We start from the raw sequence: 22040 nt of genomic DNA, 5'->3' as shown, positions 1-22040 counted from the left end.
GCAGTGAGCTGAGATCCAGCCACTGCACCCCAGCCTGGGCGACAGAGCGAGACTCCACCTCAAAGAAAAAAAAAAAAAAAAGGTCTTTGGCTTGTGAGGGCTACTTCTTTGTAATGATAGGGGTAGAAGCCAGATTATGGGAGTGAATGAAGTATGTGGAGCGATAGAATCTAGTCTTTAGAAACATAAGAGATGTGTAGGAAAGGACTTGGATCATAGCTGATTTATTTCATTTTATTTGTTAGCCAATTTTATAGGCTAGTAAGGTGGTGTGCAAAGATTTTGAAATGTGTAATCCTTGAATGGTCTAAGATCTAATTCTGAATATGTTGGATGGAGGAGGGTGCTTGTAATAGAATTTTACACCTGTATAATACAGAAGTCTTTGGTTATTTTATACCTTTTATAAAAGTTGCATAATACAGCAGGTATTTTATATTGTTTACTGGATTTTTTTAAATTACAAAGGTATTAAATATGTATTGGAATAAATCAACAATACAGAGATGAAAATCCTATCGAGCCTTACTCCCTGAGAAAAGCAACGTTAACCATTTGAACTAATCCTTCTCCTCTTTGCTCTGTCATCATAAAGGCACACATTTTTTGGCGCCAAAGGAAAGGTGACCCAGGCTATTCTTTTTCTTTTCATAGGACTTTCCCCATGCTAAACAGCTCTTTGCTGCTTGTTTGGAGTTGGTAACAGAGTTCTCACCAAAGCTTCGTCAGGTCATGCTGAATGAGATGTTGCTTTTGGATATTCATACACATGAAGCTGGGACAGGGCAGGCAGGAGAGAGACCGCCATCCGACCTTATAAGTAGGGTACGAGGCTATCTGGAAATGAGGCTTCCTGGTAAGACTGGTTCACAAAGACAAATTTCAGAAACTCAGTACTTAGATAATTGTGGGGGAAAATTTAAAAGCACATTTATTTGAGTTTGTAATCATCTTTTTTTTTATTTTTGAGACAAGAGTGTGGCTCTGTCACTCAGGCTGGATGTAATGGCGCGGTCTCGGCCCACTGCAATCTCTGCCTTTTGGGTTAAAGTGACTCTCCTGCCTCAGGCTCCTGAGTTGCTGGGATTTCAGGAACCCGCCATCATGCCCGGCTAATTTTTGTATTTTTGTAGAGATGGGGTTTCACCATGTTGGCCAGACTGGTTTTGAACTCCTGACCTCAGGTGATCCACCTTCCTTGCCCCCGCAAAGTGCTGGGATTAGAGGCATGAATCACCACACCCAGCTGAATTTTTATCATCTTTGAAAAAAGTTATTTCACTCCTAAAACAGAATTTGGGTTTGGTGTTCACTTGAGAACATTGGGAAAAATGAAGGAAACTGTTCGTTTCTGGGTTTCTGTAACAAGGTACCACAAACTGGGTAACTTAAAACAATGGAAATATATTATCTCCCACTTCTGGAGGCCGGATGTCTGAAGTCAGGGTGTCTGCAGGGCTGTACTGCCCGGAAAGGCTCCAGGAAAGACTCTTTCCTTGCATCTTCCTGGCTTCTGGTGGCCCAGCAGTCTTTGGTTTGTGGCTGCATTGCTCCAGTCTCTGCTGCTGTCTTCACATGGCCTTCTCCCTGTGTATGTCCATGTTCTCTTCTTATAAGGACACCAGTCATTGGATCCAGGTTCAGCCCTAATCCAGCTGACTTGATCATAGCTAATTACATCTGCAAAGACTATTTCCAAATAAGGTCACATTCTCAGGTTCCAGGTACACATGAATTTTAGGGGATACTTCTGCACACTAGAGAAACTATATTGTAATTTTCAGGTGTTTGAAAGAATCAAAATGTCCTTTAGTATACAGATTGAAGTTTTATTTCCTCATTACAGCCATAATATGCCTTCACACTGATTGCCATTGGGCTAGAAATTCACTGGTGGCTACTTTAGGAACAGATCTTGAGTGTTTAATTCTAATTGTAAATGTCTTACTATGAAAAGGGGCTTACCATATAAATGATCATCTGTGACATATATAAATCTTTCTTAGTTAAAGCAGTTTCTTATTTTTCTGCTTTAGGAGTATTTAGAGCAATTAAATCATACTGTACACATTTAATAGTATAAACAGTGGAATTGCATTATAAAGGAAGGTGATAGTAATGTGTCAGAATAGAAGCAAGTGCTACCATCTTGAGTCCTATGGGGTTAACTTAATTTCTAATTAAAGTCTAATTTCCAGCAGGGGCATGCAGTGATAGATCACAACTTTTTAGTACCCTATAGAGAGAATACCTTTGAGCTTTAACACATCAGTGCTCTTAAATATTGTAATGTCTTCATGAGAATTGATCTAATAATATGCTGGCACTAAAGGACACATGCTGCTGTATACATGTTTACTTTTTAAAAGTGGGAGGTAGGTTTTCCATGCATGGTTTTTCTGAAATGAGACAATGTTTAAACTTTAATGTTTGTTGAGTGCTAACTACGTGTCAGGCATTGTTCTAAGCTTCAGGTGCATAACTCATTTAGTCCTCATAGCAGCTCTGTGAAATAGCTGCTGTTTCCTTATCCCCATTTTGTAACTAAGAAACCAAGGTGCAGAGAGGTTGAGGAATTTGCCCACAGTCACACAGGAAGAGACAGAGCTATGACTTTACTCCATCAGCCCAACTTCGAAGCCTATGCTTTTACTCTTTGAAATGGGTGAAAGTTCCTTTAAATTATTAGTCTCTTTGTACTACCTTTTTGGCTTATCAGTTTGTAGTTCACATCCCTTTTTTGGGGATAGGGAGGGTAAAGGACTGATAACTCTGCATATAATTTTTGTAAACTCCTAACTTACTAAATGTTCAGCAACTTGTCCTATAGCTTGTGCTTATAAGCAGTATTTAAAATAAGGAGGCTGGGTGTGGTGGCTCATGCCTGTAATCCCAGCACTTTGGGAGGCTGAAGCAGGCAGATCACTGGAGTTCAGGAGTTCAAAACCGGCCTGGACAACATAGTGAGACCCCATCTCTACAAAAATGCAAAAATTAGCCAGGTATGGTGGCATTAGCCAGGTGTGGTGGGACCTGTGGTCCCAGCTACTTGGGGAGGTTGAGGTGGAAGGATCGCTTGAGCCTGGGAACTCAAGGCTGCAGTGAGCCATGATCACACTATTGCACTGCATTCTGGTGACAGAGCGAGACCCTGTCTCTACAAAATTTTGTTTGTTTTTTGAGACAAGGTCTCACTCTGTTGCCCAGGCTGGACTTGAACTCCTGGTCTCAAGTGATCCTCCTGCCTTGGCCTCCCAAAGTGTTGGGATTACAGGTGTCAGCCACCATACCCAGCCTGTTTTTTTAATTCAATTGAAATCTGAGCAAGTATTTGCTTTGTTCTTATTTTAATGTTGTGATGGTAATTCCAACTGTTTTCCTCTTTGCTTTTTAGATATTCCTCTTCGTCAAGTTATAGCTGAGGAATGTGTTGCCTTTATGTTAAACTGGAGGGAAAGTGAATACCTTACACTCCAAGTTCCTGCATTTTTGCTTCAGAGTAATCCATATGTTAAGGTAATTAATGTTTAAATAAAAGGATTGTGAGGATAGTATTATACTTGTTTCTTTAACTTTATACTAGTTTGGGAACTTGTCTAATTTCTGTGATACAAATGATTGGACAAATGCTTGTTGATTTGTAGTTAAAGGATAGTTTTTGGTAATTCATGCACTTGACCTTGTTCTAATATTTCTTTCTAATGCCCTATAATTCATGAGCATGTAGTCACAGATTATTTAGTTAAGAGATAACACGTTGGTATAATCCTAAGATAATGAGAGATTCACTTTCTTTGCTTTGGTTGCTATAATCACACTCTAGAGCTGATGGAGTCCGTCAGGGATGCACTTTTCCTTGTTTCCATTTGAACATTTTATTCTTCTTTAGAATTTTACCCTTCTAAGTTTGCTAACTCTGAATCTCTAACAGGTTTGCTATTAGTAATTATTCCCCTAATAAAAGAATTTATTTAGTAAATTGGTAGTAAGTTGTTTATTTTGTTGTCTTAATTATATCCTTTGCAACCTGAAATGCTTCTGAGTACAGAAAATATCAAAACTAATGAGAAACTGGAGGTTTCTTCTAAGATTATATCTTTCATGTGTTAATATTATACACACTGAATAGTAGGTTTTTCTCACTTTCTGGTGTTACAGTTAAAAAAAAAAAAAACAAGGTAGGCCAGGCACAGTGGCTCATGCCTGTAATCCCAGCACTTTGGGAGGCCAAGGTGTGTGGATCACAAGGTCAGGAGTTTGAGACCAGCCTGGCCGATATGGTGAAACCCTGTCTTTACTAAAAATGCAAAAATTAGCCGGGCATGGTGGTGGACACCTGTAGTCCTAGCTACTCAGGAGGCTGAGGCAGGAGAATCGCTTGAACCCGGGAGGCAGAGGTTGCACTGAGCCGAGATCACACCATTGCACTCCAGCCTGGGCAACAAGAGCAAAACTCCATCTCAAAAAAAAACACCAAAAAACAAAGTTAAACATGTAGTGATTTAACATTGTAAGTCCCGCTCTCCTTTTTGGGTATATTTGGTCCTTCAGATTTTCTCATTATTTTATTTGTTCCTATTACCTTTTGTTATTCCTCGTTTGTCCCAACTTATCTTTAGTAATACAAAATCCTTTAAATCTGTGTTTATCTGGGAACTCTTGTAAAACTGTACCACTTCGTAACATTTGTGTTTGGTTACTTGTTTCTTCCTTCATATTTCATGTATGTCCTTTTAAAAACTGAACTCATTTCATTTTAACCCTTTGAGGATTTATTGAGAGTTTATTGATTTTTTTCAGTTTTCCACCTCTTTTTGTTATCTTTACACTTGCTCATGAAAATTGCCATACTTGAATTATCCTTTTCTTTGAAATTTCAGACATTGAATCATATCTATCTCTTCTTTTTTTTTTTTTTTTTGGGAGACTGAGTCCCCCTCTGTCGCCCAGGCTGGAGTGCATTGGCACAGTCTTGGCTCACTGCAACCTCCACCTCCCAGTTTCAACCCATTCTTGTGCCTCAGCCTCCCAAGTAGCTGGGATTACAGGCGTGCACCACCACACCCGGGTAATTTTTTTTTGTTTTGTATTTTTAATAGAGACGGGTTTCGCCACGGCTGGTCTCGAACTCCTGACCTCAGGTGATCCACCCGCCTGGGCCTCCCAAAGTGCTGGGATTACAGGCATAAGCTACCGCACCCAGCCTGAATCATTTCTGTCTCTTTAGTGAACTTTCTGGAATGTGAGTTCTTAATTTCTTGGGTACTTGTCTCATTATGCCCAACAGTCTTTTCTTAGCCTTTAAGAAAATCAGATGAGGGAACCATTTTGTTCCAAGGTTACTATCTCTTACAGTTAGAATCGTAGCTTGTCACTGAGTGCAAAGACAGTAGAGTAACTCTTCTCTTTACCTCTGGCAATGACTTCTGTGGAGCTGTGCACCAGGAGAGATAGGCGTGTGTTTGTGTAATGAATGCTTGAGGGTCTACAATGTGTAAGGACACAGGAAATTGTTTTGTTGGTTGCCTTACTCTGGGAGAGGCTGTCTCACTGCTTCCTGCAGTTCCCCTGATCTGGTCCAAAAGCAGGAAGGATGTGTGGTGACTTTGCGAAAGAATTGTCACTTAGGTGTCTCCTCATATGTCATCTGGTGGTTAGGGTTTTGTGTGCCACCTTCCATACATGATTGCCCTCTCACTGCCTTGTTAATGTCAAGGAAAAAGGAATTAGAGAAAAGTTTAGAATGAGGGATGGTGTTTTGAAAGAAAATATAATCAGAATCAGTGTCCACACTTCCAGTTTGGCGTGGAATACACCACACACACACGCACACACGTGTAGGAAAAAGTCTGAAAGGATATTAACAGCTATTATCTCTGGATAATGGGGTATTAGTGATTTTAATGTTTTCTATTCTGTTATATTTTCCTACTTATATATTATGTAATCACAAATAGGAACAGAAAATTCTTAAGCATGTGACTAAAATGCACCCTTTTGAAATAATATAAAACTGTCTAGTCTGCCCCTTAGATCAGAGAGAGTGGTAGTGTCACATAATGGAAAGGGCACAGGTTTATAGGCACTCGGATGATAAGAGCCTAGGTGGTAGTAGTAGGGGTTGGCAGCCACAGTGGTCCTAGTGTAGGCTAAAACCTTAGGTTGTTCATGTGGCCTACCAGCCCTCTTAAGGTGTGCATGCTTCTCCTCCTCCAGGTGCAGCTCCCCTGCCCCTTGGTGTTCCAGCCCTGTGCTGGCAGCACCAGCATGCCCACGCCATGTTTCCATTTTGCACCTGTGCACATGCTGTTTGTCATCTTAGCCAGGATGTCCTTCCCAGCTTTGCCTGTTCATGTGATTTCTTTAATGCTTTCCCATATTATTTTCTCTGTAAATGAGTAAATCACTTCCTCTTCTTGCTTCCTTTGTACTGTTGTACTGTTGACTATTTCTTTTGTTGTGTTTATGCTGAATAATAAGTTATTTATCCACTTGTCTTCTCTATAAGACAATGAACTGCTTCAGGGCAGTTAATTTTTATGTTGTGCTTTCCATGATGCCCACCCATAGTCGGTGCTCAAGAATGTTTGTGGAATTCAGTTGATTTGGGGCCTAAGACCTCTGAACATTTTAAAAATGTAATTTATGTAATAAATTCAGTGACCTAAAGCATATGATCCCTGACAACAGAAGATGAATTTGAGCTAAGAGCACCAGTATCCCTGGCGTTACACTGCAGTGAATAGTTGCATGTATCGTGATTCCATTTGTCAGAGGCGAGTATTTTAGGTGAGCATGCAGGATGAAATATCCTACTAGGCCATTGGTCCATATCCATTCACCTGGTATAGGTAGGATTTTTATGTTATTCTCATGAGCTTTGGAAAGCCACAGTACTCTCGTTAATTTTCTTAGGCATGATCACAGAGTTGTGGTTATGGAGAAGAATGTCCTTGTCCTTAGAAGATGTATATGGAAGTATTTAGGGATGAAATATTGTGTCTAACTTAATATGGTTTAACAAAACAATTTATGTAGATATATAAAGCAAACATGGCAGAATAGTCACAACGTGTCAGGTATTTATTGAATTTTTTTTTTTTTTTTTTCTGTTTGAAATTTTTCATAACAGAAGATGTAGAGAAAAACCACCAATTTTTGTCTTTGTTGCAATCTTGCTGCCGCCTTAAAAAAGCTGCCTTAAGCAGTACGGACCCCTAGAAAATTTTCTTTTTTTTTTTTTTTTTTTTTTTTTTTGAGACGGAGTCTCGCTCTGTCGCCCAGGCTGGAGTGCAGTGGCCGGATCTCAGCTCACTGCACGCTCCGCCTCCCGGGTTCACGCCATTCTCCTGCCTCAGCCTCCCGAGTAGCTGGGACTACAGGCGCCCGCCACCTCGCCCGGCTAGTTTTTTTGTATTTTTTAGTAGAGACGGGGTTTCACCGTGCTAGCCAGGATGGTCTCGATCGCCTGACCTCGTGATCCGCCCGTCTCGGCCTCCCAAAGTGCTGGGATTACAGGCTTGAGCCACCGCGCACGGCCTAGAAAATTTTCTAGGTCCATTTTAAGTAGAAACAAGGGGTTCCTGATGGATTTGAAATTATCCTTGTTACTGCACCCTCTACAAGAGCCATGGAGTATAAAAGTTAATATGAACAAGAATAACGGGTCCCAATTCTGAATTTGGCCAGGTGCCATGGCTCACGCCTGTGATCTCAACACTTTGGGAGGCCGAAGTGGATGGATCACTTGAGGCCAGAAGTTTGAGACCAGCCTGGCCAACATGGTGAAACCCTGTCTCCACTAAAAATACAGAAATTAGCTGGGCGTGGTGGCACATGCCTGTAATTCCAGCTACTCGGGAGGCTGAGGCACAAGAATCGTTTGAGCCTGGGAGGCGGAGGTTGCAGTGAGCCAATATCATGCCACTGCACTCCAGCCTGGGTGCAGAGCAAGACCCTGTCTCCAAAAAAAAGAAGAAATTCTGAATTTATTGTAAGTTAGTCTTTCTCTTTTGCTTTCAGCTTTTCCACTCTTTATTTCTGGGTGCTCCCTACGTCTTAGGTCCTTGAGGCTGCATTTATTCACACCAGTCACTTTATATAACCTGTCCTGCCTTAATTCTACCTCCTCAGATGAGCAGTAGCTCCATTCCCAGTTGCTACCAATTTTCTTAGAGAAAAATTGCTTTAAATCTGTATCCCTTAATTCCACCAACTTCAGTTTCCTTATTCCTTTCCTTATTTTTTTCATTGAAACAATTTTTTTTTAGTGATAAGAAGTTGTATGTGTGCATATGTGTGCAAGGGAGAGAGAAAAATCTAAGTATTTTAATCTCATCCCCTGGGCTTTTACTACAGTTAACATTTAGGTGTATGCCTTCCATTACACAATTTTTTCCCGATGTAACGTGGGATAATACTATGTGTATTTAGCATCTCGGTTTTTTTTCCACTTAATAAATCATCTATCTCTTTGCATTGTCTCATTTTCATTTTCACTAGACTATAACTGTTCAGAGACAAAGTTTGTATGCTCGAACCAGAGGATCTTTCTCAGATTCAGATCTGTCAGTAGACAATGAGCCTCAAAGGTTGTACAGAATGCACAGCATAAAATAACTGTGCTTAGTATGTTTGGGCAGTCATTCCATGTTTCCTCCAGTGTGCCTTGATAATAGAACTAATGTGCATGACATTACAGATTATCTTTTGTGTGTTTTGTTTTTCATGTTATAGCTTGGACAGCTTTTAGCAGCTACATGCAAAGAACTTCCAGGCCCTAAAGAAAGTAGACGGACTGCCAAAGACCTTTGGGAAGTTGTTGTTCAAATCTGTAGTGTGTCCAGTCAGCACAAACGAGGAAATGATGGCAGAGTTAGTCTAATAAAGCAGAGGGAATCTACGTTAGGTATCATGTATCGGTATGTATTGGTATGTTTCTGTCAGTTGTGTTCGAGTTCTTAATATTTATCCTGTTTATACTATTGACCTATTAAAGGTTGATTTCAAGAACATCAGCTTTTATTGTGTATATCATAAAGTTGGACAATCTTACGAGTTCTGTAGTACTCGTCTGTGATGAACCTGTCTGCCTTGGCCACTTTTGGAAATATCTTCTGTTTATGTGTCATTGTAAGAAACTATTAGTCATTTAATCAACTGGAATTAAAAATCAGTAGTGTTTAAGGTTGGATAGTATTGAAGACTTCACATGTGATTAAAACAGGGAAGAAATGTTATTAGGTTAGTATGACGATAGAATATTACATTCCTTTTCATACTTGCCGAATTGGAGCATTAAGAATAAACCTTCATCTATAATTTACTTTCTTGATTTTATTTTTAATTTCTAGTATTTAATGTATATTCAAAAATTTTTGTTTTGTAGGAGTGAACTGCTTTCTTTTATCAAAAAATTACGAGTAAGTTTTATTAAAAATTGCTCTAATTACTATTGCTGGTTATTGTAGACTATGACTAAAAATCATTGGGTACTTCAAATACTGATTAAATTATTGTTTGTTTTTTAATTTAAATTTTTTTTTAAGAGAGAGGGTCTTGATCTGTCACCCAAGCTGGAGTGCTGAGGTGTGATCATAACTCACTGCATCTTCTAACTCTTGAGGTTAAGCAGTCCTTCCGCCTCAGCTTTCTGAGGAACTGGGACTACAGGCACATGTCACCATGCCCAGCTCACTTTTTGTAGAGATGAGGTCTCCCCTTGTTGCCCAGGCTAGTTTCTAACTCCTGGTCTCAAATGATCCTCCCTCCTTGGCCCCTCAAAGTGCTGGGATTACAGGTGTTAGCCACCTTGCCTGGCTTCTGCTTTAATTATTAAAGTGGCCTGTTAATGTGCTTTTCTTCAGTGATCATTATTGTTGGGTGGGATAATCTGATTGGAAAAGTTTTTCATTTACTTTACCATGTTTTAGTGAACGGAGCAGGTATTTCTTTAAATTGTAAAAAAGTCTTCATAATAGGGACTAGATGTGTGAAGCCTGGCTTTAATTTTTGCTTAGTAGGATCAATGTCATATTTATTTACTGGACATAACCTGGGTTTCACCCTTTTAACATTATTTGAAGGAATAAAAAGTCACTTAAGGGTCATGTTCCGAGGAGTTGAGCTTGGAGATAGCACCATAAGCCAAACATTTAAATATGCTAATTTTATATAAATTATGTGCTATGATCCACCCCCCTGCCCACATGCGATTAAAAATAAAGTTGATTTTTAGTGTGCTAAAGCACATGCTAAAACAGATGCTAAATTTTAAAAAGGCAAGGGTCTTTTAAATTGCTTGATGTCTGTGAGGTTGACAGGAGAAAAATAAATATACACACATACTGTTTAAGGATTCTGTGTTTTCTTTCTCATAGGAACCACTGGTTTTGACTATTATTTTATCACTCTTTGTGAAACTTCACAATGTTCGGGTAAGTATTTCATAATTTCATTTAAAAAATTTGAAAGAAATTTCTTTGTAAATCACACCTTTTTTCTTTTTAAAGGAGGACATTGTGAATGATATTACAGCTGAACACATTTCTATTTGGCCATCTTCCATTCCCAAGTAAGTAGTGGTATAGCTTATATTTTATTAAATGAGTTATGTATTTGGAAACCATTCTGACTAGCAAAGATACCTTTAGATAGTTTTATTAAAGGACCGGAAATCTGCTGAGATTCTACAGTCTTTGTGTTTCTCTATTTGTGTTTTTTTTTTTTTTTTTTTTTTTTTTTTTTGAGACGGAGTCTCGCTCTGTTGCCCAGGCTGGAATGCGGTGATACAATTTCTGCTCACTGCACCCCCCGCCTCCTGGGTTCAAGCGATTCTCATGCCTCAGCCTCCCAAATAGCTGGGATTACAGGTGTCCGCCACCACGCCTGGCTAATTTTTGTATTTTTAGTAGAGACGTGGGTTTGCCATGTTGGCCAGGCTGGTCTCAAACTCCTGACCTCAAGTGATGCACCTACCTCAGCCTCCCGAAGTGCTGGGATTACAGGCAGGAGCTACCACACCTGGCCCAGCATAACTCTTAAGTAGGAGTTAAGATTTATCAGCCTTAGAACAGAAGATAAAGTGGTCCTGATTGTCAGTAGAATTTGAAAATTGGGGCCAATGAAAGAAAGACTTTCTATCAGGTTTCCAGCATCTTACTTCTTTTACGAGTATCCATTTGAAAGTGATTTGTTTTTTCATAATTTTTTTGTATGTCTCATCCAATGCTGTAGTTATCAAAAGTCTCCCAATCTCTTTTAGTTGCTGTAGGAACTAAGCTAAACTTCTTTAATTACTTTGAGAAATATTCCCTTTTGCGTGCATTACCTAAGAATCACAGTAAGATGATGGGGACATTTTTTAGGGAAGGAGAAAGTGTTCATTTACTTGAAGGAATCATTTACATTTTTCTTTTCCCACACATAGCAACTTCTCATATAGGGGAATCCACTTGTTTCCTCCCAAGTGTTTTTCCTCCCTGCCTTCCCTCTCACTCTTCTTACTTTGTGCTTGTTCAAGCCTTGTGTTATTACTCTTAGTGGCATCTTTGAGGAATAAAAGATTTCAGTGCACAGGCAAGCTGATAATAGAATAACAGTAAAGAATTTGTTTCCATCTCAATCTTAGAGATTGGAAAAGCTCCCTTGTCTTGTCCAGGAATTTGGAGGGTCAGAGCAGGTGAGTGCCCCTGCCTTCCACTTACTGAGGCTTGTTTCCCAAGGGCGCACCATGCTGCATGAAGCACATGTGCGTGCTTCACAGCATTTGAACTGCAGAGTCCGTCATGCTGTGTTTCTGATTTTTATATAAAATCTGTTAGATAGCAGTCCAAGAATCAGGTAGAGACACTTTTTCTTTCTTTCTTTTTTTTTTTTGAGTCATAGTGTTGCTCTGTTGCCCAGGCTGGAGTGCAGTGGCAAGATCTCACCTCACTGCAACCTACATCTGCCAGGTTCAAGCAATTCTCATGCCTCAGCCTCCCAAGTATCTGAGATTACAGGTGCACGCCACTACCCCCAGCTATTTATTTTTATATTTTTAGTAGAGATGGGGTTTCACCATGTTTCCTATGCTGGTCTTGAACCCCTAGCCTCAACAGATCCGCCAACCTTGGCCTCCCAGAGCTCTGGGATTATAGGCGTGAGTACCATGCCTGCCCAGTTTTTGATTTTTTTTTTTTTTTTCTGAGACAAAGTTTCGCTCTTTTTGCCCAGGCTGGAGTACAATGGCGCAATCTCGGCTCACCGCAACCTCTGTCTCCCCGGTTCAAGCGATTCTCCTGTCTCAGCCTCCCGAGTACCTGGGATTACAGGCGTGTGCCACCACGCTTGGCAAATTTTGTATTTTTAGTAGATACAGGGTTTCTCCATGTTGGTCAGGCAGGTCCCAAACTCCTGACCTCAGGTGATCTGTACCCCTCAGCCTCCCAAAGTGCTAGGATTACAGGCATAAGCCACCGTGGCCAGCCCAGTTTTGCATTTTTAATTGGTGGTTTCAATGGTTGCATTTTTGGTTTTTTTTTGGGTTTTTTTTGAGACAGAGTCTCACTCTTGTCACCCAAGCTGGAGTGCAGTGGTATGATCTCGGCTTACTGCAACCTCCACCTTCTGAGTTTGAGCAATTCTCCAGCCTCAGCCTCTTGAGTAGCTGAGACTACAGGCATGTGCCACCACACCTGGCTAATTTTTTTTTTTTTTTTTTGAGACAGAGTCTCGCTCTGTTGCCCATGCTGGAGTGCTGTGGCATGATCTCAGCTCAGTGCAACCTCCGCCTCATAGGTTCAAGCAATTCTCCTGCCTCAGCCTCCTGAGTAGCTGGGATTACAGGCACATGCCAGCACACCCAGCTAATTTTTGTATTTTTAGGAGAGATGAGGTTTCACCATGTTGGTCAGGCTGGTCTGGAACTTCTGACCTTGTGATCTGCCCCCCTCGGCCTCCTAAAGTGCTGGGATTACAGGCATGAGCCACCACGCCCCACCCAGTGGTTGTGTTTTTTAGCCTCTGTAGTAGTACCTCTGTGGCCTAAGTTTAGACTGCAATGATTGATTTCCAGCGTGTTTATAAATGAGGCATAGGAATTGTTTACCCTAGGGGCTATAGGTCAGACACCTGGGGTTTGAGCCCTAGCCTTTTCACTTAGAGCTATATGCCTTCAGTAAGTTGCTTTCTGTGCCATGTTCCCCGTCTCTAAAATAATACCTGCCTCAGAATTGATGAAATAGTACATTTTCTTTTCTTTTTTAAATTTTTTTTAATTTTATTTTTTATTTTTTGTTTTTTTGAGACGGAGTCTTGCTCTCTTACCCAGGCTGGAGTGCAGTAGCGTGATCTCGGCTTACTGCAAGCTCCACCTCCTGGGTTCATGCCATTCTCCTGCCTCAGTCTCCCGAGTAGCCGGGACTACAGGTGCCCGCCACCACGCCCGGCTAATATTTTGTATTTTTAGTAGAGACGGGGTTGCACCATGTTAGCCAGGATGGTCTTGATCTCCTGACCTTGTGATCCACCTGCCTCAGCCTCCCAAAGTGCTGGGATTACAGGCGTGAGCCACCATGCCCTGCACGAAATAATACATTTTCTAAGCTAGATATTTAGAATAAAGGCTGGTACATAGTAGGCTTAACTATTATCTTCATGATGAAAATACTTTAATGTAAATTGACCCAGAGAAAACAAAATATGACTAAATGTTTGACTAGAGAAAAGTATTTCTCCTGAGTGGGAGTCTTTATTGATTCCAAGAAGAGTGGAAATGGCACTGGATTGAAGATTACGTTTTTAAAACCAACTATTTGATATATAGAATTCATAGACTTGTAATATTTTGTAAATGTCTATAAAATTATAAGCCAATTTAACTTATATAACTATTTAAGTTTAAATAAATAATTGACTATTTGCTAATAATCCCACAATTCATTTTCCACTGTACTGGGCACAGTGGTGAGTTAGGGTAAACTGTAACCCCTCAGGGCAACAAAAGTACCTTGTTTGAATTCACCTTGTAAATGATAGAGCCATGTGTCTGAATCCACAGCTTGTATTCTCTACCCTTGTGCTTTACTGCTCTTAGGAGGTGGAAGCAGTTAGCAGTTTCTTGAGTGCCAGCCTCGCTTTTCTCTTCACAGTTCCATCTTCTGTACCTCAATGTGTCCACATTTAGCGAGGCTCACAGTATCCTTTTATTGATTCTTGGGGGCTGCCAAATGCACTGACGTGATATACTTGGACATCCAGCCCCTCACCCCATTATGGCCCCTGAAACATCTCGAGGGGAGTCGGTAACTCTTGCAAGAAGCCTTAAGGTGGATGTAAGGCCACATGGCAACATTATCAGTGTCTGAGTCCTTGATTTTTTTGTGGCTTCTCATAGATAACAGAACTTAAAAATCATTTGGGGGCCAGGTGCAGTGGCTCAGGCCATCCCAGCACTTTGGGAGGCTGAGATGGGCAGATTGCCTGAGGCCAGGAATTTGAGACCAGCCTGGCCAACATGGTGAAACCCCATCTCTACTAAAAATACCAAAAAAAAAAAAAATTAGCTGGTGTGGTGGTGGGTGCCTGTAATCCCAGCTACTCAGGAGGCTGAGGCAGAGGAATCGCTTGAACCTGGGAGGTGGAGGTTGCAGTGAGCTGAGATCGCGCCACTTCACTCCAACCTGGGCGACAGAGTGAGACTCCGTCTCAAAAAAAAAAAGAAAAATAATTTGGGGACATTTTATGAGTCTCTTTTGTTGCCCATAAATTGTGCTAAAAGCAAAGGTAAGTGTCTTACTACTTTTATATGCTTTAACCATTTGTAAAAGATGCAAATACACTTTCTTGGTGCAGCCTTGTCTACCTTTGACATTTTGAAGAAAAGAGAACAAATATCAGATTGTTTTCAACCCCTCATAAAAAGTTAGCCCGTCACACTTTCTTAGACTTAGTTGTGTTGATAGTTCTTATAGTACATTTACTCCTAGTATTTAGCATTATATTTATGTTCACCTAAATCTTGGCTGAGTCTTTTTGTTTTTAATAAATACATGCATGGAATTTAAAGTTGACTTTTAAAATAGAGATTAATGTTATGTGTCTTTCCTTTTAGCCTGCAGTCTGTGGACTTTGAAGCTGTGGCAATCACAGTGAAAGAGCTAGTTCGATACACACTCAGTATAAATCCAAATAACCATTCCTGGTTAATTATCCAGGCAGATATTTACTTTGGTAAGTGAGATGTTTAGTTGCTTTGTGTTTTGTTTTTATAGCACTTTCTGAAGTAAAAGTAAATATATGACCTATTTTATTACAATACTTGTTAAGTTTTCTTGAGATTTACTTTAGTAAATTCAAGCGGTAAAAGTATTTATACTTTTTTTTAGTGTGGAACCTTTGGTTCAGATGCTTTTAATTTTATGTGGACTACCTTTATTATCTTTTTTAAAAAAGTAGTGATTTTTTTTTTTTTTTTTTTTTTTGAGATGGAGTCTCGCTCTATCGCCCAGGCTGGAGTGAAGTGGCATGATCTTGACTCACTGCAACCTCCGCCTCCCAGGTTCAAGCGATTCTCCTGCCTCAGCCTCGCAAGTAGCTGGGATTATAGGCACCCACCACCACGCCTGGCTAATTTTTGTATTTTTAGTAGATATTGGCTTTTGCTATGTTGGCAAGGCTGGTCTTGAACTCCTTACCTCAGGTGATCCGCCCGCCTCGGTCTCCCAAAGTGTTAGGATTACAGGCGTGAGCCCCTGCGCCCGGCATGAATTTTTTTAATCTAATTGGTAAAACATCTTTAAGGAGAATGAGGTTTTCTTTTTAAAATGCTGTTTAGAGATTCTAAACTCTCTCCAGATACACTTGATCATTATTTTTATTCTTGGAGATAGATCCTAACTCTCCCCATTACCCCTGTGCTGGGTTGTATGTGATAAGGTTTTCCCACTTGATATGAAACTTTCAGTGCTTCTGTTACTCTACAGATCAAATAAAATTTCTGACTAGAATCATTTCAGAATCTGTGTTTTAGGAGTTGGTTTTTAATTAAGATTTTTTCCTATCGTATTTGTTTCCTAATGAGTTGAATTTTTTAAAGGGAAAGTTCAAGATATGAAGATAAAAGGGATAGTGGGCTGAACACCCATGTATCTACCACCCAGCTACTAATTAACAGTAATTAGCTCATGGCCAGTCTTGTTTCATGTGTGCCCTTTCCCGCATCATTCTTCTCTCCTCTGGATTATTTTGACGCAAATGCTGATTTTAATGCTCATTTCCACCCCAGTCCCCAAAAGAAGCTATCGGGTTCTTGATATCTATCAAATTCAAGATATCAGCTTGATAGCTGTCAGGTTCTTGATATACCGATTCTGAACTACTTCACAAAATTATAATTTGTTTCTAGTTTGGACATTTGGGAAGTAAAATCTCCAAATACTAAATTCTGTGCTAGGACATTTGGCAAGAAATATGAACTAACGTTTTATTTCTAGATCTGTGGTTTAATCTGCTTGTGTTAACTTACGAAGTTTCACCTGACTCTTCACAAAGGAAGCCCTGTTTTTCAACTGTTACCTCTAATGCTTTATGTCTGTTTTTCTGTTTCAGCAACGAATCAGTATTCAGCAGCTCTTCACTATTACCTCCAGGCAGGAGCTGTGTGTTCTGACTTCTTTAACAAGGCTGTGCCCCCTGATGTTTATACAGACCAGGTAAATTGTTTTCATGGGCTGGCTGGCTTCTTGCCTACCTGTATATGTTCTTCATGGGCCCCCTTTTGGCTGAACTTACCCATTTCCTTGTAATGTGATCGTAAGTCCCAGGTTCATGACTCTAGAACAGATTGCTCTCTGTATTTTCATTGTCCCTATTTCTAGCACTTATTGCTGTCTTGATTCCCCCAAAACACCTCAAATTCAACTTGTCCAAACTGATTTGTATCTTACTTTACCGTAAAGTGATAAACTCCTAATACACTCCTAATAAATTCACGTGCCCTTTCAAAAACAAACAAAAAAAAAACTGCAAAATACCAAACAAACTTTTTTGTTTAACCATCTGAGTTGTTCAAGCCCAAACCCTGGCCATCATTTTTGACTTTTTTCTTTACTGATCCTCCTGCCACCATCCAGTTAGCTCTCAAATCATATGGATTCTATCTCCTAAATCCCTGTTTTTTTTTTTTTTTCTTAATTTCTTTGGTATATATTTAAGATATACAGAATTATGTTTTAATATACACAGTGAAATGATTACTACAGTCAAACAAAAAACATATCTGTTGCCTTCCTTAGTTACCCGTTTTTTGTGATAAGAGCACCTAAAATCTACTCTTAGCAAATTTTTAGTATACAGTACAGTATAATGAATTCTAGTCCTCATACTGTATATCAGCTTGCTGGACTTACTGTAATAGCAAATTTGTGCCCTTTGAACTACTTCTTCCCATTTCCTCCCCATTCCTGCACCTGGTATCAAATTTTGTACATTTTTTTTTTTTGATATGCGTTGCTATTTCCTCCGATGTAGGCTACCAGTATCATAACTTAAATGATATTTTAAAAATACTTATAATGGCTTTTGAAATAAGATTGAACATTTATTAGATTTTTAGTTTTTTTTTTTTTTTTATGGCACTTTTAGGTTCACAGCAAAATTGAATAAAAGGTACAGAGTTCCCATATACCCCCTGTTCCTCCACACACAGCTTCACATTTGTGAAGTGGCACATTTGTTACAATCCATGTTAGCTGGTTTTTGAAAATAATGAGAATTTTGCTTTCGTAGGTAATAAAACGAATGATAAAATGTTGTTCTTTGCTGAATTGCCACACACAGGTTAGTTTATAATATTATGAAGTTGTTTTGTTTTTATGTATGTTAGAGTTTATAATAAAGCATTGAACTGGAAATTGTATTTTATTTTACATATCGAAATCACTTAGGGTATGTAAGAGTTTGGCATATTCTTTAATTTTTTTTAATAGTTTATACAGTGTCAACTAAAATGAAAGTATGAATTAAAAACATTGACCTTTAAACCTCCTAAATGGGAAGAAAGCATTTTTCAAGTTTTTAAAGATACTTTAGATTAGAAATGTGCATTAGTCATTAGGGAAATGCAAATCAGAACCATGAGATACCACTTCCTACCCACTGCGATGGCCGTAATCTAAAGACATTTAAAAACAAATGTTGGTGAGGATGTGGGGACACTGGCACCCTCATATGTTGCTGGTGGGAATATAAAATGTTGTAGCATCGAAATGGTGCAGCCTCAGGAAAGCAGTTTCCCAGTTCCTCAAAAAGGTAAAAAGAATTATTATATGACCCAGCAGTTTCACTCCTAGGTATATACCCAAAAGAATTGAAAACGTATGTCCACAGAAAAAGTTGTACACAAGTGTTCACAGCAGGCTTATCCATAATAGCCAAAAAGTAGAAACAACCCTAATGTCTATCAAATGATGAATGACTAAACACAATGCAGCATATCCATGCAATGACATATTATTCAGCCATAGAAAGGAATGGTCAGTAATGTTGCGTGATACAGCATGGCTGAACCTTGAAAGATTATACTAAGTGAAAGAAGCTAGACACAAAAGGCTACATAGTCTATGATTCCATTCATATGAAATGTTCAGAGTATGGAGACAAAGTAAATTAGTGGTTATCAGAGGCTTGAGGTGAGAGGGAGTGGAGAGTGACTGCTAATTAATGGACTTTTTTGAGGGAAGTAATGAAAATGTTTTGAAATTACATAGTGGTGATGGTTGTACAACTTGGTGAATATACTAAAACCCACCAGATTGGGTACTTTAAGAAGGTAACTATTATGGTTTGTGAATTAAATCAATAAAAACTATTTTTTAAAGAGATGGACATTATGACCTGAGTGAAATGTTTTCTATGTTAAGCAGACTGGCAGCCTAAATTTTGCCAAAATGAGCATCTATACTTGCCAGCTGTGAAAGGTTTAATTGCACGCTCTGTATGTCCTTGAATGTCATGACACTTTTGCTTGACAGTTTTCCACCCCCTTCAGTTTTCTGAACTGGCTTTTTGCCAGCTTCTCATTCAAACAGACCTCTAAAAATTTGTGGTTTAGGTCACTGATGAAGAAAATAGTGGTCAGACAGACACGTGTATAAAGGTTTTTGAACTTAAAATTGGATGGAATCCATAAATGAGCTGATTCAATGTGATCTATAAGGTTTCTTCAAGAATATATTCTTCATATAAATAATTCAAGATTACCCTGTAAAACCAAGCTTTCATTACATGAAACCATTTTCAAATCTTTGTTAATGTAGGTGGCCATTTTATGTCAGTTCCTCAGAGAAATTGACTACAAAACAGCGTTTAAATCTCTGCAAGAACAAAACAGGTAGGAATAATTTTTTTAACATAATGAGGTCAACATTTTTCTGCTTAAGAAGTAACTGAATTCTGTCTTTCAGTCATGATGCTATGGACTCCTACTACGACTACATATGGGATGTTACTATTTTGGAGTACTTGACTTGTATCCTTTCATCAATGTGTGTGATGTTAGAATGATCCATTTCTATAAGTTAAAGGAATATTTAATATTGTATATTTTCCAAATCAAAACTGAAAATGAGTTGAGATTCTCTCATTATATTTAATACTGTCAGATTTATTTTTCTTAACTGATTATTTAGATCTTCATCATAAAAGAGGAGAAACAGATAAAAGACAAATTGCAGTAAGTTACCTTACGCCTTTCTTCAGTGGTATAGTTTCCAGAATATTAAACAATTGTTAAGATGTGAACCAACAAAAAATAGATTTTGTGTGCCTAGTTACTGCCAGAACTTTATTATCAGTGTTTACATCATAAAAGATCCTTTTTTGATAATTTTAGCTGTTCCATGTCATTATATGTTATTTTAAAATATTAGAGCATGTCATTTCTCAGTCCCAAACCTTCTAATGACTTATCATCTCACACAAAGTTAAAAGTCTTACAATGGCTTATAAGGCTATATACAAGTTGACCTCTAGCCTATCCATCTGACTTTTCCTCCTTGCTAATTTCTGCTACACCAGTACCCCTCCTGTTTTTTGAACAAGCCAAGAACATTCACCACCTAAGAAGGGCCTTTGAAATTTTCTCTCCAAGAACATCCAACTTCCCTCAGGTGTCTCCTCAGTCCTTTCCTGATCATCTTATAAAGTAACAATGTCTGCTTTCCTTTTCCCTCCAGTACTCTTATTCTCATTTCTTTTTACATTTTTCTCTGAAACAGTTGTCAACATCTAACATACTGTATGTTTACCTAATATCTATTTCCCCATGAGGATAAGGACTTGTTTTGTCATAGTTGTTACCTAGAATGGTGTCTGGCACATATTAGGTGCCCCAGAATCACTGATTAGATGAACTCTGTATCTAAATTTGATGTATGGGCCAAAACATTTTAAATTGTATGGCCATATTTACTTGTCTAACATTTACTGCAGCAGTATCACCACATATCTTTTCTTTGCTCTTTCACTTATATTTTTAAAAATGCTATTTATTAAGTGTCTTTTAAACTTTGTACTTGGACTAAAGTGTATGCCCATTGTTTAGAAGAAACAGAATAATAACAGCACTTAAAAAAAAAAAAGGAAAAAGAACATGAAGGCCAGTTCTACTTGATTGGAGGCTATTCATTCTCCCTTTTCTGATTTACCTGGGGCTGGAAGGCAATATTGAAAAATTTTCCTAGCTCCCTTTTGCTATATCCAAACCACTTCTACTTCTATCATTTTTTGAGACCCTTATCCTTCATACCTTACTTCCTTACTAGCTCATGTAAGCATCTGGTTGTTCCTCTACATGTGTCAAAAGACGTGATGAATTTACCTGTCACCCTGATGTCACCAAGGACTTTACAAGTCCTTGTCAGCCTCAGGTCTATGGAGTGTTATTTTTACTCTGTACCAGCCACTCACAATTATTCTACGTAAGATCTTATACTGCAACCCACTTTCTGCCCATAACCTATCCTTCTCTTACTTCCTGGCTCCTGAGCCCCTCACGATCAGTGAGATGTTCAGGTTTGTGACATTTTTTTCCCAGTCATTCCCTTCCATCTTCCCTTCTCTACTTATCTCAAGTACGACAAATACCATTCTGCACACTGAGAAATACTGATTCAGTTGGTCGGAAGTGGGACCCTGGAATCTCTTTTTTGTTTCCCGGGTAGTCTGATGATGAACCAGGTTTGGGAACCCCTGCTGATAGAGCTACTCTTGATCAATATTTTTAGCATCTTCACTTTATCCTTTACCTGACCTGGGAAAGCCCTAGCCCTGCATAAGTTCAGTAACTTATGTGTTTTATTTTCTTGGGCCACTGAGACTATTGGAAAAAGTTCTACAACTGGTGCCACTGCCAAACCGGTCTCCAACCTTAGTTGGCCCGTCAGCTTTTTTACCTGCCACTAGTTTGGTGGTCCACATTCTCTTTGTGGACTCTAATTTTTAGACTTTCCTGTTTAAGCCCCTGTCCTCTCTCTACCTTTTCCATACTTCTTTACCTCCTCTATGCTTGGCATATACCAGTGAAGACTGGCCAGGCTCTGTCCTCATGGATGTTAGTCTTGGGAATGGTGACCTTGTGAGTGCTAGCTTCAAATTCCTATTTCATTTGCTGCGTCTTGCCTTTAAAATAATCTACAGCTGTACTCATTGTTAAGCCCACTATGCAGCCCGTAAGAGGTTATACTACTCTTTGATGAAGGCAAATTTTTATGTTTTGAATTCTCTCCCCTCAGTAACCTTTTAATGAGTTATATGATTTCCTATGTCGTCAGCCTCTCCATAGTCTATAAGATATTTCATCCTAATACAAGTTTTTGTTGTCTGTGCCTCCACCTCCGGCCCCCTTATCCCTCTCAGCCTAGCTTTTGAAGCTCTTCAAGCCAGCAGTTTGACTAATGCCATCACTGCTCTTACTTTTCTCTCAAGAGCCACCAAACACCAGATCCACTGGATACTTTCCAGTCCTTTTCCTGATTACATCTCCTTCCTTCTTGAAACTC

The 22040-nt window shown here is 39.2% G+C and overlaps 1 protein-coding gene across 2 annotated transcripts in view; it reads left to right on the top strand.

The window, feature by feature from the left end:
* The window catches only part of INTS8 (integrator complex subunit 8), a 56834-nt gene that overhangs the window by 33025 nt on the left and 1769 nt on the right, over positions 1–22040 (top strand). For both annotated transcript variants that reach the window (XM_050800478.1, XM_050800479.1), the window contains 12 exons: positions 655–856; positions 3395–3516; positions 8737–8921; positions 9389–9422; positions 10380–10436; positions 10512–10573; positions 15095–15213; positions 16591–16694; positions 17770–17820; positions 19299–19372; positions 19446–19510; positions 19671–19714. In XM_050800478.1, coding sequence (XP_050656435.1) covers positions 655–856; positions 3395–3516; positions 8737–8921; positions 9389–9422; positions 10380–10436; positions 10512–10573; positions 15095–15213; positions 16591–16694; positions 17770–17820; positions 19299–19372; positions 19446–19510; positions 19671–19714 — 1119 coding nt within the window. The remainder of the gene's footprint in view (positions 1–654; positions 857–3394; positions 3517–8736; positions 8922–9388; positions 9423–10379; positions 10437–10511; positions 10574–15094; positions 15214–16590; positions 16695–17769; positions 17821–19298; positions 19373–19445; positions 19511–19670; positions 19715–22040) is intronic.

This window comes from Macaca thibetana, chromosome 8, assembly GCF_024542745.1.
Source record: "Macaca thibetana thibetana isolate TM-01 chromosome 8, ASM2454274v1, whole genome shotgun sequence".
Taxonomy (NCBI): Eukaryota; Metazoa; Chordata; class Mammalia; order Primates; family Cercopithecidae; genus Macaca; species Macaca thibetana.
Note: the sequence above shows the minus strand (reverse complement) of the source record. Positions and strands in the feature narration are given on the sequence as shown.